This window comes from Lampetra fluviatilis, chromosome 26, assembly GCF_964198595.1.
Source record: "Lampetra fluviatilis chromosome 26, kcLamFluv1.1, whole genome shotgun sequence".
NCBI lineage: Eukaryota > Metazoa > Chordata > Hyperoartia > Petromyzontiformes > Petromyzontidae > Lampetra > Lampetra fluviatilis.
In genome coordinates this window covers 6,647,125-6,667,551 of record NC_136300.1, presented here as the reverse complement: position 1 = coordinate 6,667,551, position 20,427 = coordinate 6,647,125, and the positions used below count along the sequence as shown (strand labels likewise).

Below are 20,427 nucleotides of genomic sequence, written 5' to 3'. Positions count from 1 at the left end.
GCACGCGCACACACACTCATGCTCACGTGCAAACACACGCACACACGCTCATGCACACGCAAACACACACACACTCATGCTCACGTGCAAACACACACATGCTCACGTGCAAACACACGCACACACGCAAGCTCACGTGCACACAAACACACGCACGCTCATGCACACGCACACACACACTCATGCTCACGTGCAAACACACGCACACACGCTCATGCACACGCAAACACACACACGCTCATGCACACGCAGGCGCGCGCGACAGAGGGGGGGGGGAATACAAAAGCAGCTGCATCAGCAAGGGAAAAATAATAGGCAATGTGAAAAACACAATCCTTGAAAATCGCTCAAATCAGGATTTAAGTGAACACCCCCTCGCTCCACAGTTTAACCTTTGTGAAGAGGCTGCTGAATTTCCACAGTGCCAGTGGAGTTGCGCTCTGATCCAGCATAGTAACTCAATGCGCGTTGCTGTGGAACATTTCGAGTAAAATCACGTACAAGCGAAACTGTTGGAACCTCATTTGCCAGTAAAAAATATGATAATTGGTTTTTTACCCTTCTATCTGGCAACAAAACCGACACATTTTTTACGCCTTTTGGCGTCATCTGGTCCAACCCATGTGAGACTAGGCTCTAAGGAAAGCTGTCACGGGTGTGGACCAATCAACTTCAAGGACAGTGCATATATTCATCTTCTTGGTTCTTACGGTAAAGTCACGTAGAAGGGAAGTAATAAAATAATAAAAATAAAACATAATAAAATAAAATAATTCTCACGACGTTTCGGCTACAACGCAAGCAGCCGTCTTCAGGTGAAGAATGAGACACTACCAAGCTAGGAGCTTATATATAAGCTGGGTTGGAGGTGGAAGAGCGCCTTAACAAAAAGAATGTGCATATGAAGAGGAATTTAGCATATTCATGGGAAATGCGTAGGAGGTGGGCGGGGGGGTTTCAAAGTCATATTATGCCCATGCATTATGCAGGATCAGCAGCACCAAGGGGCGGTGCAGGGAGTAGCATTAACAAAGGAAAGGAATGTTAATGATATGTAGCTGCAGTTACTAAACAACCACGTAGAAAACTAAAGCATAAACTACATAAATAATTAAAGTATGAACCTCATTGCACCATCAGTATACTTACTATACTCTAAAATAAGCTGAGTTACTAACAGCAAGTAATACATTACAATTCTACGTCGTAAAAATTATATAATATGCTTCCATCTAAACTTTATTCTCTTACATCACACGAGCATATACCATACTATATACTGCCATAGATAAACCCAACATTAAATTATATACTGTATTGCTATAAACCACCCTATACCTTATACATTTTAATATAACACTATGTATTATTCTACCCACCCTAATGTGTATCGAAATGGTTTATTACGTCCTTCCAATGATTGCTAAGCCAGAATCCATCTTCTCGGTTAAAATTGTCTCTGTGTTTGTATATGTGGATCGCCTCATGAACGAATCTCTCATGATAGCCAGATGGCTTACAGAGAACCTCTGTCTTGGAGAAGTCAATGTCATGTGAGCCCACTGAGTTGTAACAGTGATCTGCAACGGCTGAGGTGTTTGTCCTACCGTGTTTCAGGTCAGCTTTATGTTCACGGATGCGGTCCGAGACATGTCGTTTGGTTTCCCCAATGTAATTGCTACCACAGAGGCAACTTAGTTTGTAGACGCCAGGGTACTGTATGTCTGGAACCACATCTTTTACAGACGGTACCAGATCACGGATTTTATGTACAGTGTTGAATCGGACCTGGATCTTGTGTTTAATCAGGATTTTGGAGATATTTTTTGTGACCCCAGCAATGTAGGGTAAGGTGATGGTCTTGAAAGGCTCCTCAACAGGATCCTTCTTGATGGTTGGAGTGATGGCTTTGCGGATTGTGTAGTCGGAGTAACCATTAGCCTTAAGAGCTTGGCGTACGTGTTTGAGTTCACTGGAAATGTGTTCATGGTCGGAGATGCATTGGGCTCTATGATATAGAGTCTTGATGAGGGAATTCTTTTGGGATGGATGGTGGTGGGAATCCGGTTTTAGGTAAGCACCCGTATGGGTGGCTTTCCTGTAGACAGAGTGGCTCATTGAACCATCAGGTCTCCTTTTGATTAGGACATCCAAAAAGGGTAGCTCGCCATCTTTTTCGACTTCCATGGTGAATCTGATGGCTGGGTGTATGGAATTGATGTGGTCGAGAAATTGGTCTAGAGCAGGCCGGCCATGTGGCCAGATGACAAAAGTGTCGTCTACGTACCTCTTCCATAAGGTCGGACGTAGAGTGGCAGTCTGGATGGCGTCCGTCTCAAATTTCTCCATGAAGATGTTGGCTACAACCGGAGATAGGGGGGAGCCCATTGGGGTGCCCTCAATTTGCTTGTAGAAAGTTTCATTCCAGGTGAAGTATGTATTGGTTAAGCAGTGTCTCACCAGGGGGGGTACCCCAGCATTCAGTCCTTGATGAACCAAGTCTTCAATGATTGCGATGGTGTCAGGTACAGGAACCTTGGTGAATAAGGAAACCACATCAAAACTGACAAGCAGGTCGTCTGGGGACAGGGCAATCCAAGACAGAGGTTCTCTGCAAGCCATCTGGCTATCATGAGAGATTCGTTCATGAGGCGATCCACATATACAAACACAGAGACAATTTTAACCGAGAAGATGGATTCTGGCTTAGCAATCATTGGAAGGACGTAATAAACCATTTCGATACACATTAGGGTGGGTAGAATAATACATAGTGTTATATTAAAATGTATATGGTATAGGGTGGTTTATAGCAATACAGTATGTAATTTAATGTTGGGTTTATCTATGGCAGTATATAGTATGGTATATGCTCGTGTGATGTAAGAGAACAAAGTTTAGATGGAAGCATATTATATAATTTTTACGACGTAGAATTGTAATGTATTACTTGCTGTTAGTAACTCAGCTTATTGTAGAGTATAGTAAGTATACTGATGGTGCTATGCACTTTATACTTTAGTTTTTTATGTAGTTTATACTTTAGTTTTCTACGTGGTTGTTTAGTAACTGCAGCTACATATCATTAACATTCCTTTCCTTTGTTAATGCTACTCCCTGCACCCCCCCTTGGTGCTGCTGATCCTGCATAATGCATGGGCATAATATGACTTTGAAACGCCCCCGCCCACCTCCTACGCATTTCCCATGAATATGCCAAATTCCTTTTGATATGCACATTCTTTTTGTTAAGGCGCTCTTCCACCTCCAACCCAGCTTATATATAAGCTCCTAGCTTGGTAGTGTCTCATTCTTCACCTGAAGACGGCTGCTTGCGTTGTAGCCGAAACGTCGTGAGAATGATTTTATTTTATTATGTTTTATTTTTTATTATTTTATTACTTCCCTTCTACGTGACTTTACCGAAAGAACCAAGAAGATGAATCCCTGCAGTCACGAAAGCTTTAAATCGAAATTTAGTGCATATATTATCAGAGTTATGTTTTTTGTTTGCATTATGGCTGCAGGTATTGTGGTCTATGCAAACATGACTCCTTGTAAAAAAAGGTGTCAGTTTTGTTGCCAGATAGAAGGGTAAAAAAACTATTATCAAGCGAAACTGTGTTTCCGTATATGAGAAAACAAATCTGTATTTTGGTCCATTGGCCAATTGGCTTTTCTACCAATGTTATCCGGTAGAATTTGTTTAAGTATGCTTGAGTAAGCAAACTGTGGACTAGTTTCAAGCTTATGGGTCTCTTCAGCAGAGTCAGGCTTGGTGAACGAGGCTGCTGGGTTTACAAATGTGGTTGGCATTAGCACTCCGTATACAAGATGAAGCCCTGTGTAATGCGAACGAGCAATGTGTACAAAATCATTGTGTGGGGTGCATTGTAAGATATAATCACGTCCATTTTTAATCCATCGGGTTTTGTGGCACAATCAAAAGGCTGCGTGAGTTCAAATCCAAGGACGAGGCGTGGTTCAAAACCATTTCTTCCCCTCCAGGGTCAATTAAATTAATACCACTTTGTGGGAAGCCAACAGGGGTCATTATATATGTGAAATATGTTCCTGCCATATGAATGTGGAATTTCCACCAGAGGCTCAGGGCTGTTCATCGCAAATGAATGCCGCATCATTATTAATTGAAGAGAGGAGATGTTTTTTTTATTTGTGTGTTTGTAACCACACAGTGTCAATTTGCATGAATCACCAACCCCACGTCCAAAGTGCTGGATTACGTCCACTACAGTAATTTATGTCTTGCTGTGGTTTTCCCACCTGATGACGGAAGCTTGTGTTGCTTCCGAAACGTCGTGATTTAATGTTTTTTTTTATTCTTTAAACATTTCAATAACATTTTTTTCATTTGTAAAAAAGTGTTTATTTTATTTTATACCTACGTGACTTTACCGAATGAACCAAAGAGTATGCTTCATGCTATTTCGCGGAAATTGTGAGTTAGTGCCCCAAGCCTACACTGATGTCCAAATTCCATGTCACAGTTGCACATTTTGTTCATAGCTACAGCACGCTTGAGCATAGCGTGAATAATAAATTGGCTTTGAAGTGGACAAAAAAAGAGTGCAAACGTCTTTATGTTAATGGTTATTGCTGCACCAAGAAGATAATACATTTTAGAGGTATTTACGTCTAAAAACTCACAGAGTCAGAATTAATTTGTTGACATGCAATTACACGTTCCATTAGTCTTTCAATTAAAAACACCCTTGAATTTCTGTGCAGCTTCACAACGGACATTGTATATATACCCTTTACTTAAGACGCAAACAAGACGACATTTGAAACTATTACACTTGCAGTTGATTATAATCCGGGATGTCTTAAAATATACATGTCATGCGATCTCAAATGTAGTTTAGTTTTTGACTCTGCACGTTACGGTTACAATGCGCATTGCCAACAGCTGAGAAAATGTCTCGTGGGTTGAGCCTACCTTGCCAATGGGTCCTTATATTTCTCGGGAAAACCCTGCTTGGCTTAGCTCTGTATCATGTCACCCATGAAACTAGACCACACCACGAATGCCAAAGCAAATAGGTGAAACGAAGTTGCGTTTATTATTATTATTATCATCAGACCGCAAGACGAACGGGGAGGAGCTGACTCTGAAACCGCGGAAGAAAACGAAGCCGATTTGTAAACCGGAGTTTGCAGAAATAGACAAGCGTCGTTAATTACCAAAAGTGTTTAGCTCTGATTAAATATAGGGTCACGCTGTCTCGGGGGAGCACTTCTTTAGGGCAATATAAACACCATCACGTCCACTACAAGCACCCTATTCCAAGTGACATAATGCCGTCAACATTTTGATTGCACCAAGTTTTACAAAGGCTTGCTTTTATAAATCAGCAGCAAAGAGATTGTACCTTTGTGTGACCCAAAACGCTTAAATAATCAGCTGCAAGTAATGCGCAACAATTTCCTAAAGCTATGAGCTGTTTCTTTTTTGCTGCAAAGTGACTTAAGGCTTTGGGTGGGTGGTGGATTGGGGGAGGTTTAATTAGTGGCAGTTAAGGGCAAGTTCAATAAGCGCTTATACTATTCCACAGATCCCATTTCGGGGAATAAGTAAGATCGCGTTATTTAATTATATTTGTTTTGGCTTGCTTCAATCACCCACATGGAGCCCTCCAAAAGTAAAAGGAGGCACAGGAGTCCCACAGCAAGTTTTGCGGCCAAACCCAAGCCCCATACGAAAGGACAACCCACAGAGGGGGCCTGCTACACTTTCCTGCCGCAGATTTTAATGGGCAAATCACACCGCTGTTACTATATTAAGCACCAAAAAGGGAAATATCAATTTTCAAACTAAATAAACGTCGTTTTTTTTACATTTATTTAATGTCTTTTTTTTTACCTTCACCACGTTTAATTCATTCTCTCTTTCCTCTGCTTTTTAAATAATAATAATAAAAAGTCTTTCAAGGAAACATTCCTCTCCGGGGAGTGGGGGTGGTTTGGAAAACGAATCCTTTGAAGGGAAAAAAAAACAGAGACTGCTGTTTGACCACACTGGATTTTTTTGTGCGAAAAAGCCATCGGTAAAATTTGGAAGATTGCTGCTCCCCCACCCCCTCCCCCCCCCCGGGTACGGGGCAGCATCATGGGAGCCTCGCACATTAAAGCGATGCGGAGAAGCGTCCTTGCGTGCTCTGCTGAAGGAGGAGGAAGAAGAAATAAAACAACAATGGGAGACTGCCTGTCATGAAGGACGCTGCGTCGTTCGAGCGTCGGCGATCCAGGACCACACGGTGGAATCTCCTAATTAACAGCACTTCCGGGAACCCCACGCAACAGGCGATCCCTCCCACCGGCCTCTGATCGAGACGGCCCAAACTGTTTTTTTTTTTGGGGGGGGGGTTTGCGAGCGACAGTTGTGTTGCCGTACCCTTTCATCGGTATCGACAGATAGAATGTATCCGCTTCCAAAACTGCGACGGGGACGACAAGCTGATGGGAAAGAGTTAATGTGAAACATGTGTCGGAGTGGAGGCGGACCCGCCACCCCCCCACCCACCCCCGGCCAAAAAGACTCCTCGTAGCAACTCGCATCTGCTTTCGCAAGTGTCTCGGTAACGCTGTGGGTCCTCCGTGTTGACTGTAATGCAAACTCAACCAACAGAGATAGACATTCTTAGGTTTTCTCGGTAAAGTCACGTAGGTAAAAAAATTAATAAAAGTAAAATAAAATAAAAATCACGAGGTTTCGGAGGCAACACAAGTTTCCGTCTTCAGGTGGAACCGTCACAGCACTTGATGCAGCAGTCGTGCTGTGACGGTTCCACCTGAAGACGGAGGCTTGTGTTGCCTCTGAAACGTCGTGATTTTTATTTAATTTTCATTTTACTTTTATTAATTTTAATTTTTTACCTACGTGACTTTACCGAAAAAACCTAAGAATATGAATCCTTGCAGTCACGAAAGCTTCAAATCTAGAATTAACAGAGATAGAGTTGATCGAATAGCAACATTGCCTTTAACAAGGCTGGATATCTATAGCCCTTTATGTGTATGTATGCTGAACTTCTTTCGCACCGTACGGAGCTAATCGCGCTATAATCGGTGTCGTCAATATTCGTCTGGGTGAAGGCCTCCTGATGCAATGTCAGTCATGGGAGGTTGTTTCACCATATTTCACCACACTGGTCACTGCAGGTTCGTGAAAGGAGACAGCCCCAGGACCTGCTCAGATATCTCTAACCACGGACGTTAGCTCTGGTTGGGAATCAAACTCATGTAACTTCTAGATTTGAAGCTTTTGTGACTGCAAGGATTTATACTCTTTGTTTTTTTCCGTAAAGTCACGTAACTTTGCTGAAAGTGCCGTGCACCAAGCACTGCCACACTACTCCAATCCAGGCTGCATGTACACATTTATAATATTACTGTTTGTTTTTATTTGCCCAAGAACGCCCGAGTAAGTCTTAGTACTCAGCCCGAGTTCAAAATCTAAATTCTAATTATTCTGATTTTGATTCTGTGTATCAGTCCTGGGTGGAGAATCACATCGCAGGATACTTAGAGATGGTGACCGCTTGGGAAAGCCTTCATCCAGCAGTGGATTGATCAAGACTGATGATGATTTATGTTACACTGGTCAAATCACAAATCACATATTAAAATATACACTCCGATAATTTTTTTTTTTTTAAATCGATATCAGATCATCAATTTATGTCGTATCTCAGTGGAGCTGTCCAGCACAAATCCTTTTCAGATTATTTGAACACGCATGCCATATGTATATATACATAACGTAATCCTGAAAGCAACGGTGCTGAACACAAAGAAATTGCAACCTTTCAAAATACGATGCTGCAGGCATACAACGAGAGGGGGTTACTGTGCAGCGATCAGTCACATGCGCCGGATTCACATTCCAAGAGTGAATTCAATTATCTGCCCAATTAACGATGCAGATGTTGCCAGCAGTGAATGGGTGCGTGTGTGCGTGTGCGTGCGTGCGTGAGTGAGTGCGCTCTCTAGAAAATTGAGTCACGCGTGCTAAATCTGCAGCCATCGACGGGTAATGTAATGGTTAAGACAAGCAACCAGAAAATTGCTTCAATAAGGTTCAGCTGTGCACCAACAGTGTACGTTCTTGACCGACGCATAGTCGTCATTCTTCCATATAAATAGCACAAGCGCACAAAAAACAAAGACCCCTCTCCCTGATCCCTCCCCCGTGAAGCCATGGCAGGCTGTAGGGGCAAGTGCTGTTAGCGAGCACCTATGAAGGCCAGCACGGCACACGAGGGGGTGAGTGGTCAGCACCACGCCTGATCGTCCACAGTGGCGATGTTTACTGCACACCGCACCAGGTAACCCATTTGAGACCGAGTCGACCAAGGGGAGGCCCAGGACCGGTTCAGATATTCGTCACTGGTGTTGGCTGTGAGCGGGATTCGAACTCGGGTCCTCAGGTTCATAGCACAGTGCGCTAACCGCTACACACGTATGCACACTCAGATCAGCAACCCCATTAAGCTATACTCTTTGGGTCTTTCGGTGAAGTCATGTAGGTAGAAAAATAATAGATCACGACTTTCCCATTAAGCTGTATGGTTTGTCAGTGAGAATCTACTAATGCCAGAAGTGGACATCTGGTGATGTAATTTTTTGATGTAAAGCTCTCGTGACTGCAGGGATTCATATTCTTGGTTCTTTCGGTAAAGTCACGTAGAATAGACTTTACCGAAAGAACCAAGAATATCTGGTGGTGTGGCTATGTCTTCCTGTCTTTGTCTCTCCATGTTCATGCACTGCACCTGGCACTCCCTTCAGGCTAAGTTGACCTGGAGGAGTCGTCCAGGACAGGTTCAGATTTCACTTTCGACGGATGGTATCCGTGCCCAGGAATCGAACCGAGGTTGCCGGTTTCAAAAAGCAGTTGCACGAACCACCATGGCACTCTTGACCACACGCAGCAGCTGACATCCATCAACTAGGTGGTGGTGGTGGTGGTGAAGTCATCCCACGCACGCAAAGAACCCTCCCCTGTATACTGAGGTAAGTGCTGTAAGTGAGCGCACCTATTAAGGCCAATACAACACATGCGGGGGTGGGTGGCCAGAACCACACCGGGCCATCTTTGTGTACCCAATGCTGACTTTCACACCGCACCAGCTACTCTTTGCCAACTGCCTATTTATGCAAAGGACGGGAAATGCCCACACTGTTCGGTAGGCAGTCCCCTCGTTTTGTTCATGGGTCATTTTATTGAGGGACTGTTGTCTCGGTGTGGTCTGGGACTGTCCGTGTCGTTGTTTTTGCTACCTTGCCCAATGGTGATAAATCGGACTTAAATGATGTGCGCGTTTATTCATTATTCACATTGAGTGACTTGCTTACCAATTTTTCTCTAATTTCGCGTGTTTTGTTTAAAAAAATTGCTCTTGTAACTTCCTGACCCGCCCACCCTCGACGTCTGTGTAAAAGAGCTTCACCGCCCAGCGGATTTCCCCTCCAGTCGAAATAAAGATTCTGATTCTACAACGGCCCCCGCGGTGCGCTTTGCGCATTTTTGTCGCGAGCACGCTGATCCGTTTCCACAAACTAAAATGCTGCTTCGCCCTCTCGTCTGTGCAATCTATAGCCCCAAACACGCTTGTTGTCCTTCCCGCCCGCACCCCCCGATTAGCACGGTTGGCTACGTACGGTGCGAAAGAAGTTCAACACGTTCGTCAGGCGACAACAAAGCCTACGGAGCCGTGATGTGCGGTTTTTTATTTATTTAGAGAATCCAGACTGCGATCAGCGACTATCAAAACGAGAGCACGTGACTGCGTTCTCCTGGCTGGCGCGAGCCACAGCCGCTGTTGTAGACGCCAAGGCAATCGCGATGTCGTTCCATTTCTATGCGAAGAAAATGGGAGCGTGTTGTGTGTGTGTGCGTGATGTTTTTGTGTTTCTCACACATTTGCAAGGCTAAGCGGGATTGATTCATCTGATTTTGGCTTTCACAACGTTCGTATTAAAATAAAGCATTGTGTTTCTAGACGGTAGAGATGATACCTAAAATGTTACTGGTACTTGCAATATGCTTGCTCACTCACAAAGGCAAAGATGCCCAGTATAGCCTTGTCAGAACTTTTGGGGCAAGTGCTGCTAGCGAGCACCTATGAAGGCCGGAACGGTACACGAGGAGGTGGGTGGGCCAGCACCACGCCCAACCACCATTGTCTCCCGAGTGGCGATGTTTACACACAGCAACAGAAACTCATTTCAGGCTGAGTCGACCTAGGGGAGGCCCAGGACAGGTTCAGATAATCGTCACTGGTGTTTGCCGTGAGCGGGAATCGAACCCGGATCGCCGGGTTCATTGCGCAGCGCGCTAACCACTACACTACCACTCCCCACACACAGGTGCGCACACACACGCATTACGGTCGCATACGTATTCAGGTGGGAATTATATTAAAATGAATTTGAAGAAAATTGACAGCCGATTTCTATCTTGAACCAATTACCTGCACATATTAAATCGTGGTCTATAGTCTAATCAGAGTCTACATAAGTGAACCATTATGAAGATGGTGTGAAATTAACCAGTGCGTAATGGTGTAATGGTCGTTATAACATTATTACGCCATGCTATATTCTTTCAAATACGCCCCTGGAATCAATAAAACGAGACCGACGCTGTGGGAGGCGAGGTGACAGTGGTTGCCCAACATCAAGACTGGCCCCTGCCATACGAACGCGTTCTTTCCTTCACTGGCTCAGGAGCGCAGAGAGCGGCCAAGCGCCATCTGCCAGCGAGACATCTGTCCTAGAACCTGGCAACCCGAGTTCGATTCCCGGGCACGGTCGACGTACGCGTTGATCCGCGTGGTGAGGTTGGGTCAAACGACCGCCGTGACCGATATGGATGCGCAGGAGGCATTCATTCGGCGGTGGACTGGTAAGGGGCTGGACATTACATAACAGATGCTGGCACCCATTCACCACATTTTATTGACCAGCCTGGTGAAGCGAGGTCACGTAGCCCATTATGACTGACACAGCATGGGGGGCGGAGGGGCGGGGGGGCGGGGGGGGCGGGGGGGCGGGGGGAGGTCTTTCATCCAACAATGGATTTAGGGTCGTAATCGATTCATACGATCATCATCATTATTCGTGCACGCACTGCGTGGTACGTGTGGTGCCACGTGTACCTGCGTGCACAGCGAGCGGCGGTAGCAGCAGCCAGCTGACTGAAGCGGCTATCTCTCCCCCAAACAACGTGCCGGCCGGAATTTTTTTTTATTTCAATTCTCCCGCACCCCCCCCCACCCATTGTCGGCTCAAAAAAATAAAAAAAGACGCGCGCTCAAAGGCGGGCGCCCCAACTGCCCGGCCACCGCAACCCCCTAATCCGACTCGTCGCCGGCGCTGCGGCAATAATGGGTTCCGTCTTGGGCGAATTAATTGCGCGTCGCACGCAACGCTACTCCGTGGCGATGCTTCAGCACGGGAGTGGAAGTTAAGGCAAGTCACCCGCCCCGTGCGCATTCGCGAAACTTCTAAATGAAGCGCGCGCTCAACCGTGAGGCTGCTTGCCGGGAGGGCGCGGGGAGTTGGTGGATGGGGGGGGGGGGGTAAGGGGTGGGGGGGTGGTGGTTTTGCAGGAATCAGTGGAGGTTCGAGCTTTGATTCGATGCCAGATCTGTACGTGCAGTAATAACGCGTCTCTTGAAGTTGTGGGCCCCTGGCCTGGCGTTGGCTGGAGTTGTGTAAATGTCCCATTAAAGCGCCCGGGGCATGCCAGAGTAGAATGGCGCTGCTGCTGCTGCTGTTCCATGTGCACTCTCGCGCACAAGCAGTGAGCGAGCGACGATGATGACGACGATGCAACGATGATGCCACGATGCGCCGCTCATACGAAGAGTAAAAAAATAACCTTCGAGGCTTAGACTCGAAGGTGTGAATTCTGCCTTTGATTTAGGACAAGGAGATGGCGATTGAACGAATTAAGCAGAGAACGTAAATAACCGAGGGCGATGGATGACAGACAGACCAACAAGCACAGACAGGTGGACAAGAGAGAAAGCAAACACGAAAAATCTGAAAGATAAGCAGACAGAAACCAGCACACACAGGTGGACAAGATCCACATATGTTGTATGTTAAAGTCAGCATCCACTATGGATGATTCAGATTGGATTCATCCAGTCTAAATACAGATTGTGATGTTACAAACATACTGCCCAAAACATAATCGATTATTAAATGAAGTCGCAAACTCAAATTGTGACGACTCGTTAAATCGCTAAAGGGGGCGGATTCGTGAGTTACACAATGTGTTCACGTCGCTCGGCGGATGCCACGGCCCACCATACCTGATCTTCCTCCAGTAGAATGAGCCCCACCACCACCATGTTGATCTTGCTACCGATCGTGCCATCCTTGAACAGCGTAGACACCTGCCAGACACGCACGCACACGCCCGCGGGACAGGTGGTGTGCACATGGGGCAAAGCGAAAGTATGCTGTTGTGGCCAGGCATGAGGAACACGTTTCTCTACCCAAACATGGTTGATGAGCATTGTCAATGCAGCATCTTCATACAACTACTACGTGTTGTTGTTTGTTTGTGGTCGTGCCGTCCAGCCCTCTGACGTGTGCTCCTTCAGGAATACCTCCTGTAGAAGCCTCTTACACGTGAAGTGAAACGTCGAATATTGTTTCGAACAACTTGCGGTATAACCCGAATGCACATCAGAGAGCTATGGTACAAGTTATATTGTATGCACTGACATTATAAAGGTTAGTAGTGGTAATATCACATTTATAGGCTAGGAGGCAGCCTTTCCATAGACAAACGCCACCAGCTGATGGTGATGTTTGATGGATACTGAAAATTTATGGACGAAGATGATGATGGCTGAAAGGTGGATGCTGATAATGATGGATGGATAGTGATGATAATGATGATTTGAGTTGGACCCCAACTGGTATATAACTTCCCTTTGGGGGCGGTACAATTAAGGGGAACAAATCAGCATTAGTTTGAAACAAGTACACATTACCCGCGGGAAGCAATATTCACACAAACTAACATGGCAAGCGATGGGAGTGATCGGGGCCGGCACCATCACGAGCGAACTCACGGCCAGACCGACAACTCAACGCACGGGAGAACGAGCGGCTCAACTCAACGACTGACCGACCGAACAAAATTAACTCAACGGACGAAACAAAGCAACAACAGAAACCCCCCCCCCCCCCAAATAAAAAAAAACCGACCCACTGAACGGACAACGATCGACCGACCAAACGAGCGGCCAAAACCCTCGGAAGCTGGCGCTCACCATGTTGAGCACGGTGAGGATGTAGGTGGTGACGTTGTCGGCCGTGTGCCGCTGCAGCATGCGCTTGTCGGCCACCACCAGGGTCTCCACCGTGAGCTCCTTGCCGCCGCCGCCGCCGCGCGCCGGAGAGCGCCGACTCCTCGCCTCGCGGCGCTGGCGCCCGGCTCCGGCAGCCGTCGCCGCCGCGGCGGGGCTTGGGTACTCGTCCAGACGGACGCGGAACGCGGGGTCGAGGGAAGGAGACATGGAGGGCGAGGCTGCAACACAGGCGCACGGAACAGGGCTTGGCCGTCGGGCCGAGCAGTAGCGGTGGAGGTGCCGGCCCATCGGCCACTCACCGCCCCACCACCACCCTCCCTCCCCCCTGCACCTCCGATTAGCAAGGTTGGCTACGTACGGTGCGAAAGAAGATCAACAAACGTAACCCGCTTCCAATGTGTAAACTCCACGTTTAAACTCCCCGTGAGATGATAGGCGAGATATTAGGTAGCAGGTCGAGATGATATAGCGAGGCGAGAGAAATGTGGTCAACATGTTAGAGGTGTAGTCAGATGTAATGAAATGAGAGACATGTGGAAAGCAGCAGATATGGAGTGGGATTGGGGAAGAGCAGTGCAGACAAGATAGGGGTGAGAGAGAGAGATTCGCCGTTGTATGTGAATTAACTGGTTATGTTTATTATGATCTGAATTAGAGCTAATATTTTGTCATCCCCTACTTTTGGGTCCCCTTAGCTGCATGGGGTCCTGAGGTTTTGCTTCGTGCGTTTCATGCCCAGCGCCACCGCTGTGGCCGGGGATGGAGTCCAGTAAAAGACTCCGGTGAAAATTACATATTCTCATGCTGGCACCAGTCTCACCGCTGAACGGCCACTGCTGACAAAGTGGTCCTCTTTCGGCATGAAATATGCATCAATTCAGCGACTGAAATCGATTCCTGCAAACGTGCTAAACGCATCAAATCGTGCGTGTGAAATATGACTCAAGATTTATGCAAATAATATTTTTATGTTACATTCAAAGCTAATGGAGCTCACAAAATAATTGAACAAGTGAGCAAAATATTTAGGATTGTTACAAACAGGGTGGTAAAAAATAGCCAAACAAAAATAATCAAATTTGAATTACAACATTGAATTGTGGCTCTCAATTCGAAAAAACTGCTGGATGAGTTGACACACACAGAGCACGTATTGTATTGACCTGAACAAATGATAGTACAATTTGACTTTTAAATAAAATTCCACTCGCGACCTACGTATACATGAGTCAAATGTTCTACCACAATTGCCAACCCAGTCTGATGGGAATAGAATACTCCATCTCGTGTCAGGGATTTAACACAAACCACTGTTTTACAAATTATGATGATGCTTTTAATAGGTCTGGGTCAGGAAGTCCTAATAACGTGATTTAAGAAGTAAATCTGTGGTGTCATTTTCTGGAGGCCATTCCATGACATGACAGGATGTTTTGCTGACGAGAGGAGATGAGGACATTTCTTCGCTTAATTACATATTTCCTTGCTTAATAACACGTATTTACAATGCAAGAAATCATTTTGATTTTTTAAACATAACATTTCGCAATTCGGGGAAAACGAACAGCAGAGATATTTCCGAAATGGATATTAAAGAAGACAAACAGGAATAGAGGGGGGGGGGTGTGGAAAAGGAAATGAAGAGATGGCAGCATAGACAAATTATCATGAGCAATACCATGCAGACATCTCATCCGATTTCCTGCATAAGTTAAGGAAGCGATCACAATAATGTGGTACATTCACACATACATATGATGGGGAGTCATTTTGACACGAGCACATCGATAAAAGGTGACATGTGTATTTGATTGTATTTCTGAAAACAATTCAACATCATCATCATCATCCAGGAACTATCCACTGCTGGATAAAGGTCTCCCCAATCCGTCGCCATCTCTCAAGGTCCTGGGATGTAACAATCCATGCGACCGCACGCACACGATCCACTTCTATTGCTACATCTCCGTGGCGTGAAATCTCCTTGCGCACGTGTCCCCTTTTTTGGCTTTCACTCCGCCGTTAGCCTTGACCCACTGGCCACCACCCCTGCCAATGACGTCTCCTGCCCAAAGCCCCACTCTTCTCAACGGTAAAAAAAAATGCTTCCCTATGTACGTATGTTGAACTTAATTCGCTCATCGGATGATGTCTCTAGCTCTCCGATCCATCGGTCCCTTTTTCTGGCTCTCAAATTTAATCAGGGGCATGCACCTCTTATTCGCTGCGTTGCGCACACTTTATACTTTATTCCATTGTATCCGACAATTACACCTATGCACCCTATGGCGAATTGGACTCAAGGACTAACCATCGCAAATGTTCTCTTTTTAACGATTTCAAGTTCTACCAATGTGGATCGAAAGAGTTCAGAGCTCATTAATTCACGTGCACCGCACAACTGCGTACACGCACGCGCACACACACACAGAGAGACCCTGCATAATTATATAAACAACAAAAAAATATACGTTCATGCACAGCTCTCAGTATGCATTCACGAGGGGGGCATGAAGGGTAGGACTAACGGATTAATTACACACGTCGCTGAACGCACGCCTGGTGCCGGGAAGGCGTGAGTGAAAAGGCGCCGAGGCCACACGCTCAGCAAGTATTGATGGGAGTGTCCCCCACGAAAAATTATTTTTCTAAAATGTATTTGCACGGAATTATGCGCTTTCTCTGCAAAAATGCACCGACGCCACGCACGCACGCACGGTGCTCACCAGGTGCACTCTGCACCGGCGCCGGCGGGTTCTAACATGTGCAAAGAGACAGCTGCAAGCGTGTCGCGTTCAAAATGCATATTCCATATGGGCGCATTCATTATTAAAAGAAAATGTATTTTCGTATATTTCTTTCGCGTATGCAAATGTGCACCTGCAAATGCTCGAGTTCACACGGATATTCCGCTATGCCGTATTTATTTAAAAAAATGTGCACCTAAGTAATTATAAGGGAGTTCAGTTCAAACAATGGGCAAGTTTCTCTTTTTTCCTTGACTCTCTGACCTTTTGACATGAGGATACACGATGCTGTGGCTTTTCAGACAATGTATTGATAAAAAAATCTGAGAATGTGCTGCTGTGTAATGGTGAGAGCACATCGCAAGGTCGCAGCTGGAACAATGGTGCAAGATTCATAAATGCCACCCCCATCCTCTCCCCCCTTTGTCCACCCAGCCAGGTTCCATGTAGTGGTGGGGTAAAGTGTGGGTACTGCCACCATTGCTGAGACACACCTGGCCAGCGTGAAAAAGGCGAAATACCCGACAGTGGAGGTCCTTCTGCAAGCGGTGCTATCAGCAAGCGAACGCTCACAATACAATTGACGTTCAACATATCGTGCACGTGGTAGATTGTTTATAATAATTGTTGGGCAACTTTTGAACGGATATTTCTCCCTGTGTCTAAAAAAAAGCCGATTGAAATAAAGAATAAAAACACTTGCAACGAAAACAACAACATCTACGACACCACCAGTTAAAAAATTTCCAACCGCCGATGCCAGCATCTGCATGTATATTCCATATGTCGCCTGTGACCCACAACCGACAACGCGAGACAAAGACAAAGATCCCTCGTGTAGCCTTCACAGACTCTTGGCAGCAAGTGCTGTTAGCGAGCACCGATGAAGGCCGGCACGGCACACGAGGGGGTGGGTGGGCCAGCACCACACCCGGCCGCCTTTGTCTCCCCAGTTGCGATGTTCACACACCACACCAGGTACTCATTTGTGGCTGAGTCGACCTAGGGGAGTCCCAGGGCCGGTTCAGATAATCGTCACTGACATTGGACGCCGTGAGCGGGAATCGACCTCGGTTCGCCGGGTTCATTAGCGCGGCGTGCAAAACCGCTACACGACCGGACACACACACATACACATTGACACACAGACACATTGACACATTGACACACGGCTTGTTTTCTCCACTTGTGGGGGTCAGAACGACCCCGCTACGACCTTTCCGCTGACCTGCAGCTCGGAGCTACTGCAGCTTCCCGTGTCAGCTCACGCCGGCCACACGAGGAGAGCTACGTGGCGGTGGTGTGGGCGGTAGTGTGATAGCCGCACAGATTGTATTTTCGCGAAGCGGAGGGGGGGGCTGCTTTAAATAACAATTAAATGTGCGGCTCATCGGCTCGTCTGCTGGCACAATAAATACTCAGCAGTGTTTTCCCGCCATTAATCTTGGCGGCGGCTCGAACACTAAACCGCTAAGTAAATGAACACGTGCATAACGGGTATCGTGACACGGGGAGGGGGGGTGGTTTGTTTCGTGGCGGAACGCAAAATGCTTGGCCGTGTGACCACGGGCGAGTTAGTTGATTGGCGACTTGAGCAGTCGGTTTTGCCTGCCAATAATGCGACGTTTTGAGTTCGGTGACAAGGGCTTTGAGTGGCGCGGAAAGCGGCATTAAATACGCGTTTTGTTTTCACCGGCAGGCGGGCAAGCGAACCGATGGAATCGAGTGCCAAACTTTGCTACAAGGTGTGTGTTGTGCAAGTTTGTGCCCGTGTGGGCAGTAGCAATGCCACTTCTGGAGGTACAAAATCACCGGGACATTTCGTCGGAAGAAGAATGCCTCCTCACAATACCGAAATAGGCGAGAAACAACACCTGTGAATGCATCGTTATTAACATGGCACAACCGACAAAAACAGGACAAGGGGAGGATCCTGGGAAAACCAGGACAGATGGCAACCCTCGTGGTGACCGAAAACTTCATTGGTTATTTACAGGGGTAGGATTCCAGCAACCTAAGTTTGACTCCTAACCAGGGACGCATCGGTGACTACTGACCACTAAAGCAGCCCTGGGTCTCCGCTTGAATTACTCATCCTCAAACGAGAACTGGGAAGACAAAGACGGCCAGGCTTGGAGCACGTCACATTACCAACGTGTGTGCTCTGCAAGTCGTATGGGGCGTTCACAAAAAGCACTCTCTCCTGGAGAATGTGAAACTAAGGACTGCTATATTGCCCTAAGAGGTCAGGGTGATACCACACATCCAGCATAATGTAGGACACAGCAGCAGAGCACCCAGATAAAAAAAACGGGGGCCAAATCATATCGGGAAACAAAATTGATTGCATATGACTGAAGTTGTTTGTGATTAAACGTGCACAATTAAATGCACATGAAGAAGGCTTGCTCCCTCCCACCCCCATGAGCTTGCAAGCTCATGGGAGTGGGGGGTGGCTATTGACAAAAAGGCTGCACGTTTTTATGCACGCACACACCGTAGCTCTACATTGGGTCAGCAATGAAAATAACAAGATGGGCCATCTTCTTGGTTCTTTCGGTAAAGTCACGTAGAAAGGAAATAATAAAATAATAAAAAGAAAACATAATAAAATACAATTCTCACGACGTTCCGGCCACAACGCAAGCAGCCGTCCTCAGGTGAAGAACAGGTCAGACGCTGTCTTTCCGACAGACCTGTTCTTCACCTGAGGACGGCTGCTTGCGTTGTGGCCGAAACGTCGTGAGAATTGTATTTTATTATGTTTTATTTTTATTATTTTATTATTTCCCATCTACGTGACTTTACCGAAAGAACCAAGAAGATGAATCCCTGCAGTCACGAAAGCTTTAAATCGAAATTTAAGATGGGCCATTTTTGATCGAATTCGGTAACGAAAAACTCAATATTTCAATAGCGCAATCAGAGCCGGATTAAGGCACGGGGGCTTTAGGGGCTGCAAGCCCAGGGGCCTCTGCCAGCTGGAGGGCCTCCAGGGATGAAGTGAAAAGTTATTTCATTTGTGAATGGCGAATTTAATTTGTTGTTAGCCTTGTAAAAAAAACTACATTTTATTTTTCTTTAACTTTGTTTTCCTTTTGAAGATATTACTGGGGGGGCCTCACAGTACCTTCAGCCCAGGGAGCCTACAAAATCTTAATCCGGCCCTGAGCGCAATGCACGGTGGTGATTACGAGACGATGGTTCTGAATGAGTAACGCCACGAAGCAGCAGTCCTTAAAGAGGCACGTGAGCGCGTGTGCGGTTTCGGAGCCGAAGGGTTGCCGATCCCTGGTATATACCCTAACAGTTGATCTCATCTCGTGCATAGATGTTGCTCTAATGCCTAATACTTCCCATGCTAGGTTTTTTAATTTAATGTGTCTCTCTCACGTTCACCTAATTTTCAAGCTTGCTTACTTTACCACCCGTCGTCCTACCCATTGACATGCTAATTTTTTCTCTAACCCTCTCCCTCTCTCCACCCCCGCCCCCTCTCTCTATTTAAGGCCTCGTCACAGAAACTTTCTCTCTCTGTGTGCCTATGTGTTGCTCTCTCTCTATGTATCTTGGTGATATCTGTCTGCTTATATGTCTGTCTATAGTTTTCTGGTTATATTTTTGTTGCTATTTCATTTATACCTGATGATGATTGCTTGTGTTGCAATCGAAACGTCGTATGCTATTATTTAATTTTTTATTTTATCTTTATACGTGACTTTACCGAAAGAACCAAAGAGTAATTCCTGCAGTCACGAAAGCTCCAAAATTAAGATTGAACTTCCCATGAGTCAGACCAAGGGACATGAGTGCCGCTACAGGTGTGTATGGAAGCCCACGTGACCTGCACGTACATCCTGGCACGGAAACGTGAAATCTCCAGCAGGGCAACTACTGTAGACGAGAGCTCCAATCCCTGTGCATGGCGACGGTGCACGACGATTTTGGCTTGACATTGTACATTCACATTCCACATTCCTATGGAGGGGGCCGGTTTCCCCAGAGGACCACTGAACCTACCGATCAGTGGACCATTCCAAGTCGTTATGATTTAAAGCTGTCCTGGCGCATACGAACATCACATACATAGCATATGTACGTACATACACGCCATGTATCTAACATGCACACGTACGTGTGTGTATTGAATGTGGGGATCGGTAGTGTTGCGGTTAGCGTGCTTAGCGACGAACCCAGCAACCCGAGTTGGCCAACAACAGTGATGATCTCATCTGAACTGGTCCTGGGCCTCCCCTAGGTGAACTCAGCCCCAACTGAGTACTCGATGCGATGTATAAACATCGCCACTCGGGAGACAAAGG

General features: G+C 46.4%; 1 protein-coding gene across 1 annotated transcript in view; it reads right to left on the bottom strand.

Moving 5' to 3' along the window:
* The window catches only part of LOC144942019 (A disintegrin and metalloproteinase with thrombospondin motifs 18-like), a 118,840-nt gene that overhangs the window by 61,985 nt on the left and 36,428 nt on the right, over window positions 1-20,427 (bottom strand). Inside the window, exons 5-6 of the mRNA XM_078868629.1 lie at window positions 13,320-13,576; window positions 12,348-12,431 (exon numbers count right to left, since the gene is read on the bottom strand). Of these exons, the coding sequence (XP_078724755.1) occupies window positions 12,348-12,431; window positions 13,320-13,576 (341 nt within the window). The remainder of the gene's footprint in view (window positions 1-12,347; window positions 12,432-13,319; window positions 13,577-20,427) is intronic.